The sequence below is a fragment of the Mus caroli genome, chromosome 14, assembly GCF_900094665.2.
Source record: "Mus caroli chromosome 14, CAROLI_EIJ_v1.1, whole genome shotgun sequence".
Taxonomy (NCBI): domain Eukaryota; kingdom Metazoa; phylum Chordata; class Mammalia; order Rodentia; family Muridae; genus Mus; species Mus caroli.
The window spans coordinates 23,239,698-23,252,534 of record NC_034583.1 but is presented as its reverse complement, the minus strand read 5'-3'; the positions used below and the strand labels follow the sequence as shown (position 1 = coordinate 23,252,534).

The window sequence follows — 12,837 nt, the reverse complement described above, 5'->3', positions numbered from 1 at the left end:
GCAAGTCCAATGGGCCTCTCTTTCCATTGATGGCCGACTAGGCCATCTTTCGATACATATGCAGCTAGAGACAAGAGCTCCGGGGTTCTGGTTAGGAAAAATTATTATTAATAATTGTTTTTATGTGTGTGCGAGCATGCCACAGTATGTGTTTGGAGGGACGAGGACAGCTCCATGGGTCACTTGTCTTCCATATGTTAGGGTTCTGAGGCTCAGAATCAGTCATCAGGCTTTTCAGCAAGCCCTTCACTTGCCAAACCACACCCTAAATCCGGAATACCCTTTCAACAAAGCCAGACAGACACCTTGAAATGTTAGCAGGTTTATTGTTGACGAGGTGGGGATGGGTCCTCTTCTAACAGTCATTGTCAAGCCTTCTATTTTAAAAGATGAACATATCTTATTATAACAAGCTAATTAGTCCTTAACATCCTTTAAAGAGAACATAGAAAGTCCAGAGCAGAGATAGTGGTGAATCACCGGTAGCTTCCGTGAATATCTACATCACTCAAACTAGATGTCATCATCTTCCCGGGCCTTCCCTCTCCTCTCTGCTTTTTGCCAACCAAATGACCAAGGGTGGTTGTTGGGGGGGTGGTTTGTTTTTTTCCATGCATAATATTGTTGTCTTACTTTTTGTTTTTAAAGACCATATCTGCTATATCACGGTGTAGCCCAGGCTGGCCTTGAACTAGAGATCCTCTTGTCTCAGCCACTTGAATGGTGGGATCACGGGATCATGGGCATTGCTATCATGATGGCTCATCGCCTTTAACCCCACAGTTTGAGATGACTGATATCTTTTACACTATCACACTGCTATTATTTTAATCTTGTTTTTATACTCTAAATACTGGTGGTTATTATAAAAATTCCAACAATTCAGGAGCAAACAAAAAAAAAAATCTTTTCTCTTACTACAGGCAAGTATACTCATGCAAACCTAGAAGAATGACCCACCACTGGGCTTACTCCGATGCCTGTAGGCAAACACATTCAGGTGTACACACACACACACACACACACACACACACACGCACGCACGCACACACACGCACGCACAACACACCCCTTAAGCTATCTAGCAGAATCCTATCTGCACCCCCTCCCCCATGCCTCACACCTTCTTTGCTTTCAGGGTCATGTGCTCTTCCGCCCCACTGTGAGCCAGCAGCAGTCCTGCCCCACATGTTCTACATCCTTGCTGAATGGAGAATTCAAGGTGACCTACGATGTCAATCGAGACAAGCTCTGTGACCTCCTGGTAAGCCTAAGGCTCATGGTGCAAGCCCTACAGGGCAAGGAATGTTGACTGGGAAAAAGGCCTCTCTGCCTCTTTTCTGTTCCAGGTGGCCAACAACTACTTTACACATTTCTTTGCCCCCAAAAACCTGACCAACATGAGCAAGAACCTGGTTTTTGTGATTGACATCAGTGGCTCCATGGAAGGCCAGAAAGTGAGGCAGGTAAATGGCACCTTTGGGCAGCTCACCCAGTTGCAGCGTCTCTGGCTTGCCTTCATGTTGTGAAGGTTTGGCTGTAGAGCGCCTTGGGACTTGTGCTGATGGACAGAGAAGGGGATGTAACTGGAAATCCCTGCTGGGGAATCAATGAGTTCCCTTGCTGTGCAAATACAGGTGAGCACAGCTCTTCCCAGTTTTGAGACAGAGGATAATGGTGCCTGCGGGTCACATGGAGTTTCCCATGGAGAAGTGCTCAGAAGAGAAAGTCCGTGCCCTGAAGATGCTGGGAGTGATAGAGGGTCTATGGGTGGCATCTAGTGCTCTCAGTGCTTTACCCAATGGGCAGGGACGCCATGTCTGCACAAGACAGGTTCTAGAAAAACAGCTCTGGTAGGAGATGGGGGATATACTCAAACTCCCCAGTATTTCTTCTCCCTATACTTGGTCCTTTTGCCTTCTCTGTGCCCCTCAGACACCCCAAGTCCATCAGGATGCTATTTCCTTGGGGGCTGGCTGACAGTCATCTCTGCTTGTCCACTGTGCATTTCTACAGTGGCTACCTGGGTTCCCGGAAAGAGCTGTCTTTTACCACCTAGCAGCTCTGTCCCTCCTCTGACTTCCTCCTGTCCTTGCAGACAAAGGAGGCGCTCCTTAAGATCCTGGGGGACATGAGGCCAGTAGACAACTTTGACCTGGTCCTCTTTGGCTCTAAAGTGCAATCATGGAAGGGCTCCCTGGTACCCGCGTCTAATGCCAATCTGCAAGCAGCTCAAGATTTTGTGAGGCGCTTTTCTTTGGCTGGAGGTAAGGAAGGGTCTCAGAATAGCCTGGCATCACGTCTGTTTCATTGGAATATGGCTGTACACTGGTCCAATATTATTATATTATATTATCTCCTTTATAGCCACAAACCTGAATGGAGGCTTGCTCCGAGGAATCGAGATCTTAAACAAAGCTCAAGGAAGCCACCCAGAACTCAGCAGCCCGGCCTCAATTCTTATCATGTTGACAGACGGAGAGCCCACTGAAGGTGAGTACTTCAGGGGCTGCCCCGGGAGGTGGTGATCGCCTCACTTCCAGAAATGATCAAGCTGATACTGGAAATTCTATCTGTTGGAGAGGCCACTGGGCCAGAAAATCAAGTGCTGGTCTGAAAACTGTTCAGACCGCAAAGTCTGTGGGAGCTCTGCGGCGCACCTCTGTCCTGCGAGTTGGTAATGGCACATGGTTTTGTAAGAAGCTGGGATGCTTAGGGGCCCAAAGGATGGGCAGTATTTACCTACATTGTGCCAAGTCCAGGACAAGGGGCTGAAAAGAGACACCAAGAGAATGAGATGTGTCTCTTCCTTCAGCTGATGTAGAGAATGTCTACCATGGAAGCTAGAGGATGAGGGTGCCACGAGGCCATGCAACTCCTGACAGGGGGCACCTGGCTCCAGAGAGGCCTGGGAAGGCCTCTTGGACGAAGTAAGCCCTGAGTTGGAAGGAAGCAAAGGGGACAGGAAGAAATCTCGCAGGGCCTGCCCAGTAAAGAGGACATGTGCCGAATCAGGCAAATTTGGGGAGGTGGGGTGGCCTGGCCTCACAGGCTATGGCAAAGAGCCATAGGAGAGTTTGACACAGAGTCACGTCTGCCTGTGATGGGTCCATATGGTCGGGCAGGGCCTTCAGTGAGCTGTTACCAGCTGTCACAGTTGCCCTGTGCTGCCCCCAGTTATCAATGGGGACTGAGGTTGATCCGGGATGAGAACCTTGCCTCCCAGGAAGTACTTTCCAAAGGTTTCTAGGGCTACCCTATGCCTGAAATCTAGCATCCCATCACTGTCTGGATGTGTGGCTGCAGGGGAGACGGACCGTTCCCAGATCCTCAAGAATGTACGCAACGCTATCCGGGGCAGGTTCCCGCTCTACAACCTCGGCTTTGGCCACGACCTGGACTTCAGCTTCCTGGAGGTCATGTCCATTGAGAACAACGGATGGGCCCAGAGAATTTATGAGGACCATGATGCCACCCAACAGCTACAGGTCTCCCTGACCCCTCCCACACACCATCAGCAAAATGCCAAGGGGCTCTGGTGGCCGTTTGCCTATCAGCCTAGAGAAGACAGATATCCAGAGTTGAAGTCAAGTACACGAGTATAAGCAGTGACTTAACCTCTCGGAGCCTAGATTCCCCCTCTAAAGTGGGATACCAGCATTCCACTTTGTTCGTAGTCTTCTGGTCAGGTTCCTGGGTGCTCTGTTTGAAGGAGACTCCCTTTCCATCCCTGCAGGGCTTCTACAATCAAGTAGCCAATCCCCTGCTGACAGATGTGGAACTGCAGTACCCCCAGGATGCTGTCTTGGCTCTAACCCAGCACCGACATAAACAGTATTATGACGGCTCGGAGATTGTGGTGGCTGGGCGCATTGCTAACCACAAGCTGAACACCTTTAAGGCTGACGTTCGGGCTCGTGGGGTAAATGGTGAACAGTGGGGGGTGGGGGGTGGTGGTAGAAACTGGACAGTGCCTAGACACTTCAAACTCCCTTCTTCTGACCATCCCAAGTAGTGTCTATCTTCCTCCTAGGGGAGGACAAATATGCCCAGGCCCAGAGACTGGACAGGTTGGAATGGAATCAAAGTGGTGTTAATTAGTTGTCATCCGTTAGCTCAGAAGGGTCCCTCAAAACTCCTCACATTCTCTGCTCGCAAGCATGAGAGAATGGGAGGCCAGCCTCTGCTCTCACTAGGTCTCATTCCTGAACATACCCTGTGTACCAGGCCCAGCATCTTGGCACAGTGAATGCAACTACATACACATCTATGGAAGGTTCTAGGGATACGAGACCTGGCTCATCCTCCAGGGTGTGAATTCAACCCACAGTGAGGTTGAGGGCTTAGGACTTTCTTCCCTGGAGAGAAGAGAGTTAACCAGACTCTAGCCTGGCTCTCTTCAGCTTTCTAGGCTGTTATTTGTCTGTACTGCAGTGATAGCATGGCCCCTGAGTGGGTGTGTATGCGTTGTGGGTAAGCGGACTAACCCACAGAGTACCAGATGCAGGCATTGGGATAAAGAACATCTTGGGAAAGACTTCATTATTGTAGCTGGGGATCACAGTGTGTGCCTATGCCATGGCAGGCTGACCAGGGCATCCCAGCTGAACTCTGTGACCCTTAGGAGAAGTGAACAACAGAAACAGTAGGTGTTTGTTGGACTCTTCCACAGAGAGTGACTCCATGTGGATAGGCCTGCACCTCCTGTCCAACTGAGCCTTAGGCCTGGACTAAGCCTGGCTCACAAGGGGTGATTTGCCAGCATTTGTAGAATGAACACACAAATGAATGAATGAATGAATGAATGAATGAATGAGTGAACATAAATGACAGCAGGCAACAGACAGGTTGCGGTACTGAGAATGAAGATACAGAGACCAGATGTGGGTGCTTGCCAGAGCCTCGGGTACCATCCAGGGCTTGTACTGTCATGGCTTACGGCCTTGCTCCCCTTTCAACTCCCAGGAAAAGCAAGAATTCAAGGCAACCTGCCTAGTGGACGAGGAAGAGATGAAGAAACTGCTCCGAGAGCGTGGCCACATGCTAGAGAATCATGTGGAGAGGCTCTGGGCCTACCTCACTATCCAGGAGCTCCTGGCTAAGCGGTAGGGTCCCTGCGGCTGCCAGGAGTAAACTCCATTTACTGTAAACCCTGTTCCTGGTAGACAGAGAGAGGTGGTTCTGAGCCAGCAGGCTGAGGGGAGCAGGTGTGCTTTCCCCCTCTGCTTTATTCAGGGTCTTCAGTGTGTGTCTTCCCCGTGGATGGGGATTCTGGAAGAGGATAGCCCATTTGCCCCATTGAGCTTCCTCAGAGCAGGCTCCACTTACTACAGAGCTGCTATGCCCAGACATATTTCTCCCTCATCATCTATGAGGGAGTCTCTTCATCATCTCTACTTAATGGGAGAGCAATACAAAGCTCAGAGAGGCAGGCTACCATGGCCCTGGAGCACATAAGCTTCTTGATTATCTCTGAGGCACATACACGCCTCTGCCCTGAGATAGGTCTCACAATCATGAGATCCCTGACACACAGCCGTTGCTCTGGCTGGGCGCTGTGAGTGCTTGGATATTTGATGAATGAGGGAAAGAGTGAGCAAGCAGAGCCCGCCATCACGTCAAGCACACGTCTCATACACAGGATGAAGACGGAAGGGGAGGAGAGGGCCAACCTGTCATCCCAGGTCCTGAAGATGTCACTGGACTATCATTTCGTAACGCCACTGACCTCTCTGACTATCAGAGGCCTGACAGACGAGGATGGGCTGGAGCCCACCATTGACAAGCCCCCGGAGGGTACAGGCGTTGGGGATCTGTGGTCAGCAGGGTCATGTACCAAAGTCTTCCCCGGGTTAATTCTTTTCCTTTTCCCTTTCAGATTCTCAACCCTTAGGTGAGTTTACGGCCTGTTGGTTTAGCACCTGGCATCATGTGACTGGAAGCCCCGCCCCCCAGCACAAACCCCATTGTTCCTGCATCTTCCCCGCCTCACTCTGTCCTGGGCTTCTGAATCTCAGAGCTGCATCCTTCAAGCCTCATGAGCCTTTGCCTTCCCTCGGGTCTCCATCAAGCCCCTCTCCCCAGTGTCTATCTGAGGAAGTCGAGGGCATTTGAGAGGCCCCTCAACCTCAGCAGGGCTGAGCCTACAGTAGTTCATCTCTCAGCCCGAGGGTCACTTGAGGAGTGAGCTACATGCCCTGGAGGTGGGCTTGGGTATCAGAGTAACATTGTTTTCCTTGTCTTTTGCAGAGATGGTGGGACCCAGAAGAAGTAAGTGGTAGCCATCTTGGGGACCCCCTTCTTCACCCCTTCCTTCTACTTACCCTGTTGGCTAGCCAACTGAGCACTTAGCTCTGACCAGAACCCTGGCTATCACTAGCTCTGGTTCCCTTCGGTGCTTCGGTGGGATTCCTTAGGACAATGCCTCCGTACAGGCCTGGCTTCCCCAGGGTCCCCATTATAGAAGACATAGGGGACCAGGCCATCTTCTAGGACCAAACTTTTGTACCCAAACCCTGAGAGGCATGGAGCGTGTGTGCTGCTTTAGTGTCCCCATTGTTTGTAGCATCAGGCCAGCTCCATGGATAGGGGCGTTGGTCTATCTCTAGGAGACTGTGCTGCCCTCCCCCTCATCAGCGTTTGTTCTCACCTACAGCGTTTGTGCTGTCAGCCACACAGCCGTCTCCTACAGCCCACCCCATAGACTCAAAGTTGCCACTCCGCGTGACAGGTGGTAAGTCTTGGGAGGGTTTGAAGGATTGCCCTAATCCACTCCATCGAACCAACCCCCCAGTGGAACAGACTCCATGTTGTGTTCCCAGTGGACACCGATCCCCACTTCATCATCTATGTGCCCTCAAAAGAGGATAGCTTGTGCTTCAACATCAATGAGGAACCTGGTGTGATCCTGAACCTAGTACAGGACCCTGACACAGGTATGGTGGGTAATGTACCCTCCGCCAGGTGGGGCAGAGCCAGTGCTCCTGTACCTTCCCTAGTTAAACAGAAACTATTGGGGTAGCCTTCACTGCCTTCTGCCTTGCATGTTGTCCATTTGACAGGCACCTTGCCTTCCTCTTACTCCATGTCCTTGACTAACCGTATGAGTGTGTGACTCATACAACACATGGAACCCATGACCAGATGAGCCTCCTACTTAGTCTTATGCTCAGGCCTTGCTCTCTTGACATCCTTGGGAATTTTTTTTAAGGAGCCTCTGTCTTATATCAGGGCCTGAACATCACACGTGTCCTGAGGCACCTGCCCATGATCATGGCTGTGCAGAACTGGAAAGCACCCCTCTAGCCAGGCTATAGTAGGGAAGGCTTTCCTGACCCCCAAACCCCCTCCTCATCCATCCCTGCGACTCCATGTCTGTTGAGCATTGACTAGGGGCTGGGAAAGGGAGGGAGGAAGCAACGGGAGATCTGTTTCTCAGAGTGTCAATTTTGGAGCACGAGACTCAACTCGGGGTCAGTGAGGACAGGGCTGTTCAGGGTCTGGCAAATGTATTTCCAAACCTCCTGTGAGTCTGTCCCTGTGTGAGAAGGATGTCCACTCCTTTCCTAAGGAGTCCAGAGTTAGGGTATCTAGTAGTTACCGTATGGATGGGGGGAGCGGGAAGGAGCACAGGTGGTCTTGGGAGCAGGGCCAGTCCTGGAGGTGACATGGCCTGTGGCATGAAGGGGACCTCCTGGAAAGGATATGCGGCGTGTCAAAGGCCCCACCTTGACTAGATGGCTCCTCACTCCACTGCAGGCTTCACTGTGAATGGGCAGCTCATTGGGAACAAGGCCCACAGCCCTGGGCAACACGAGAGCACATACTTTGGGAGACTGGGAATCTCAAGTCCCGCATCAGACTTTCAGCTGGAAGTGACTCCTCAGAACATTACACTGAACCCCAGCTCCAGCGGGTCCTTGTTCTCCTGGAGGGACCAGGCTGTGCTGCAGAAGGATGGGTAACGAGGCCTGGCCTGGGCAGGAGGAAGGAAACCCACTGCGACATGGGTCAAGGCCCAGAGAGCTCATACCAACTGTGTTTCCTGAGCCTTCAGAGCCCACATTTCCTAAGCAGTGTGACCAAGGGACACACATTAGGCCTGTACAGATGGCCAGACTCTGAACTACTCCACCATCCATGTTTTCTCAGTTCCTGGGCATGAGCTTTGAGACTGGAGCCTTGAATCCCACCCCTACCTTCACTCAGGCTGGCACAAGGGCCACTCCTTCCCCACAGCCCTCCTACTATAGCACTGAATTCCAGTCCTCTGGGCTTCCTTTTTGGCTCTGTCATGTCTGTCCTTCCTTTACTTATTCATTTATTTAACCAAGTCCTCAGGGCACCAGCATAGCTCCAGGAAGAGGTGTTCTGACCAGGATGGAAGGTTCAGGAATGAGCAGGATTCATAGGACCAGACTCAGATAGCCACTGACTACCAGCTACATGACTTCGAGAGCATTACTTAATCCCTCTGAACCTTGGTCCTTTCACAAGGTCAGAGTGAAAATTGGGTGATTCAGTTTACACAGAGGACTTGGCACAGGGCCTGGGACATTTTAAGGCATACAGGACAGAGACATATGGGAGGGAACAAATAGCACCCAGACCTCTCAGAGTGAGGGCCACCAGGGATAGGTGTAATATCTGGGTCCCAGAGGATTAAGGCAGCTTGTCTTGTCCTGATGTCTGCCTGGCCCTGCAGGGTAGTGGTGACGATCAACAAGAAGAGGAACCTGGTGGTGTCTGTGGATGATGGGGCTACCTTTGAGATTGTCCTGCACAGAACATGGAAGGGGAGTGCAGTCCACCAGGACTTCCTAGGTTTCTATGTGCTGGACAGCTTCCAGATGTCAGCCCGGACACAGGGGCTACTGGGTATGACTGGCCAGCCAGGCAGAACTGTGTGTTGGTGCTCTAAAGTCAGTGTGTGTTCACGGGTCCTCAGTGACAGGCCAATCTCCAGAGCTTTAGAGCTCTCCAGAGCCTCAGAGATGGGCTGTTTAGTGAGGGCCTTGTCCCTTTTAGAGATGGTGACCAAATGTAGGGTGAGACAAAAGCTAAGTGAACCGGGGGATGATGGGCAAAACACCCACTTCACAGAAAGGTCAGAGGTCACCAGAAACCTCATATGAGTGGCAGCCATCGGTCACTAGAAACCTCATATGAGTGGCAGCCATCGGTCACCAGATCAGTGTAGCGCTTCTGTTATCCCCCACTCTCTTCATTCATCACTAACCCTGGCACCTTTGCAGGACAATTCTTCTCCCCGCTGGATTTTGAAGTATTTGACCTCCGCCCAGGCTCTGACCCTACAAAGACAGATGCCACAATGGTGGTGAAGAATCGGCAGCTGACAGTCACCCGGTGAGTGGGTTAGTGACCAGCACTTCTGTTCTTGACTGTATTTTGTTCCCCAATCATAGGTCTAGGCCTTCCTCCTGGTGACATGTGGGTAGGGTGAACTTCCTGGGAGGTCTAAAGAGGGACAGCAGCTATCTTGCCTGTTTCCAGAGGGTTGCAAAAAGACTACAGCAAGGACCCCAGACATGCAACAGAAGTGCCTTGCTGGTTTGTCCACGACAATGGAGCTGGACTGATTGATGGTGTTCACACTGACTATATCGTCTCTGACATCTTCTGAGCCCCCCAGCTAACACAGCAGCCTTTGCCTGGAACAGCATATGAAGGGGGAGAGGAGAGCAGAGCATCAGATTAACTCCACCTTCCTGAGCATACTGGTCCCTGTGTCAAGACATCCTGTGATCTCATTAAAGAGAGGCTGTGTCCAGTGTAGAGTTGGCTGCCTTTGGGGAGAGAGGTGGCAGGGGGTAGCTCGGGACCTCATCAGACTCAGAGATGGGCAAAGAAGACAGAAATGGGAGGAATCTACCAATTCTGCAGCACTGACTGCATCCTGTTCTCTTCTTGGCACATGGCCTCTGAATCCCTTGAATAAACCCTTCACACGGTCCAGGAACCCAGAGATGTGTGACCAGCACAACTAACCCAGAGCTTCCTATGGGCAGGCCCATTAACAGATGAAGAAATGGAAGTTAGGTGACCTGTTGAAAATCCCTCAGCTAATGAATGACAGACCTGGGTTCTCAACCCATGCTGTTTGACACCAAGCGCGTCACATGTATGTCCTGTGTGACTCTTCCAGTCAGCCTGTGAGGTGTGTGGTAAACATAAACACTTGAAGACTCTTTGTAGGTAGACTTGGGGTCCAGAGGAAATCTTACAGGAGCAGGCACCTCAGCCTCTCCCTTTGTCACATTTCCTTGTGGGGATGGCAGCTTGTGAAAGTCAGATTGGTACATCCTGAGGACAGAGACAGCCACTGTCCAAGGCTAGGATTTCAGGGTCCTCGAACAGGACCCCATTGTCTCCTCATACTGTCTAGAATTGTCCTGTTAAGGCTCCTTTCCCTGGGTTGATCACAGGACTATGTTACAGTGAAGTATCACATAGCACAGGACGATGCACCCCAACTTGGGGGAGCCATTGCCCTTCGTGTGGAAGTGGATGGGACCCTGCCCTCTGGTTAAGAGTTTTTCTTTCTCTTCTGTCTTCGGACAGTCCCCATGACAAACAAAACTCACTAGGGCCCAGATTAGAGTAACAGATTATTGTATTATGGTCTCATTTGTGACAAAATGATTTTAAGGAAGGAAAATTTATTTTGGCTTACAGTTTGAAGAGATACAATCCATCACTGCCGAGAAGGTGTGGTGGCAGGAGCAGGAGGCACTCACAGTCAGACAGCTAGCTCATGGGTGCTTGGACTTAGCTCAGGTTTTCCTTTGTATTCAACTGAAAAGCCCAGCTCCTGAAACATACCACCCAATTTAAAGCGGGACTTCCTGATTAGATTAACCTAATATAGATAATCCCTTATAGGCATGCCCAGAAGTTAACCTAATCTAGATATTATATCATAGGTATTTCTAGAGACTCGCCTCTTCAGTGAATTCTAGATCCACAATCAGAAGCAATTGTCACAAGTTTAGCCCTGTCAGCCTGGCACCCGAACATAAATCACTTTTAAGATATACCCTTCTACTCCTTTGTTATCATAGGCTCATGGGCATCTCAATGCAAAATGCATTCAGCATAACTTGAAAAGTCCCCACAGTCAGGTTGTTGTTGTTGTTGTTGTTTTTTGTTTTTGTTTTTTGAGACACAGAGTTTCTCTGTAGTCCTGGCTGTCCTGGAACTCACTCTGTAGACCAGGCTGGACTCCAACTCAGAAATCTGCCTGCCTCTGCCTCCCAAGTGCTGGGATTAAAGGCGTGGGCCACCACTGCCGGGCTTCCCCATAGTCTTTTTGCATTGACACAATTTAAAAATCCAAAGTCTTTTCAGAGACTCAAGGCAGTCTCATAACTGTGAACTCCTATGAAAATAAAAAGCGAGCCACATGCTTCTAGTGTTTGCTGGTACACAAGTAAACACCCCCATTCTAAAGGGGGGGAGAATGGGGTAATGGGAATGACTGGGCCGAAGCAAGACTGAATGAAACTCGGAAGGGGAAATGCCAAGTCCTGAAGCTACATGTTGAGCATCTATGAATCATCTGGGTGCTAAGGAATCTAGGCAGCCATGCCTCCCCAGCTGCCGCACATTCAACCTCTCTCTTGAGTCAAACCCACCCCACACATGCAGATTTCCTCAGCAGACAGCTCCAGGCTTGGGCACCTCCATATCCTGGAGTCTCCATTGCAACTGAGGCTTCACCCTCAGAGCTTCAGACTGGTTTCTCAGGGCTACCTTGCAGGGACTATGACCTGCCACGCAGGCCTAAAGAGATCTCTGTCAACTTGGATCTTTTATGCCTGCAAAAACAGTTCCACTTGGTTGAATGTTGTATAGCAACAGTTCCACCGAGATTGAAACACTCCACCCTGCAGGGAATCTCATTAAATCAAGAAGTAAACAACTCAAAATAGCTTTAGGAAGTCCCTGAAACTGACCAGATTTCCTAGGACCCTTCTTTTCCAAGAGTATATGTCTTAATTACTGTTAACACTGCTAGTATGCGTTAGTTTCTGTGAAGAGATACTATAGTCAAAGCAACTCTTATAAAAGAAAGCATTTAAGTGGGGCTGGCTTACAGTTTAGAGATTTAGTTCATTATCATCACAGATGGAAATAGTCAGGCATGGCTCTGAAGCTGAACCTGAGAGCTTTACATCCTGATCCACAGGCTGGAGGCCGAGAGAGGGAGCGAACACTGGGTCTGGTGTGGGCTATTAAAACATCAAAGCCCACCCAAATTGGCACACTTCTTCCAACAAGGTCACACCTTTCAATCCTTCTCAAACAGTTCCACTCCCTGGTGACCAAGCATTCAAATATATGAGTCTATGAGGTCACCCTCTTTTAAACCACCATAGTATGTAAACAGCAAGAGCTACTTAGAGTCACTCTTAGACAAGACAAACAGACTGGAGGAAGCAGAGACCCGTTGAACTGCCTAGAAGAGAAAGGACACTCCCCATCCTATTGAGTGCCTGCAGGCTGTGCCCTGTGCTCCAGATTTCTAGCTACTGTGAGCTGCCACCAAAGCTGGGGTGGCCTTTGGCGATGCAGCTGTCTTTGAGTTATTTCTGCTCTTATAAAAATTGCCTCTCAGCTGGGCGTGGTGGTGCACGCCTTTAATCCCAGCACTTGGGAGGCAGAGGCAGGCGAATTTCTGAGTTCGAGGGCTATACAGAGAAACCCTGTCTCAAAAAAAAAAAAAATGCCTCTCTCAGGCCCCTTGGTCTTGCAAACTTTATATGCCCCAGTACAGGGGAACACCAGGGCAAAAAGTGGGAGTGAGTGGGTAGGGAA

The 12,837-nt window shown here is 50.2% G+C and overlaps 1 protein-coding gene across 1 annotated transcript in view; it reads left to right on the top strand.

The window, feature by feature from the left end:
• Itih1 (inter-alpha-trypsin inhibitor heavy chain 1) overlaps positions 1 to 9,797 on the top strand; it is a 14,278-nt gene extending 4,481 nt beyond the window's left edge. The window contains exons 7-22 of the mRNA XM_021181342.2: positions 1,139 to 1,264; positions 1,350 to 1,466; positions 2,099 to 2,267; positions 2,368 to 2,493; positions 3,307 to 3,488; positions 3,737 to 3,922; positions 4,966 to 5,105; positions 5,642 to 5,796; positions 5,879 to 5,893; positions 6,250 to 6,270; positions 6,656 to 6,733; positions 6,822 to 6,935; positions 7,759 to 7,960; positions 8,705 to 8,877; positions 9,255 to 9,366; positions 9,514 to 9,797. Of these exons, the coding sequence (XP_021037001.1) occupies positions 1,139 to 1,264; positions 1,350 to 1,466; positions 2,099 to 2,267; positions 2,368 to 2,493; positions 3,307 to 3,488; positions 3,737 to 3,922; positions 4,966 to 5,105; positions 5,642 to 5,796; positions 5,879 to 5,893; positions 6,250 to 6,270; positions 6,656 to 6,733; positions 6,822 to 6,935; positions 7,759 to 7,960; positions 8,705 to 8,877; positions 9,255 to 9,366; positions 9,514 to 9,643 (2,046 nt within the window). The 3' untranslated portion in view covers positions 9,644 to 9,797. The remainder of the gene's footprint in view (positions 1 to 1,138; positions 1,265 to 1,349; positions 1,467 to 2,098; positions 2,268 to 2,367; positions 2,494 to 3,306; positions 3,489 to 3,736; positions 3,923 to 4,965; positions 5,106 to 5,641; positions 5,797 to 5,878; positions 5,894 to 6,249; positions 6,271 to 6,655; positions 6,734 to 6,821; positions 6,936 to 7,758; positions 7,961 to 8,704; positions 8,878 to 9,254; positions 9,367 to 9,513) is intronic.
• The last annotated feature ends 3,040 nt before the right edge of the window (positions 9,798 to 12,837 follow it).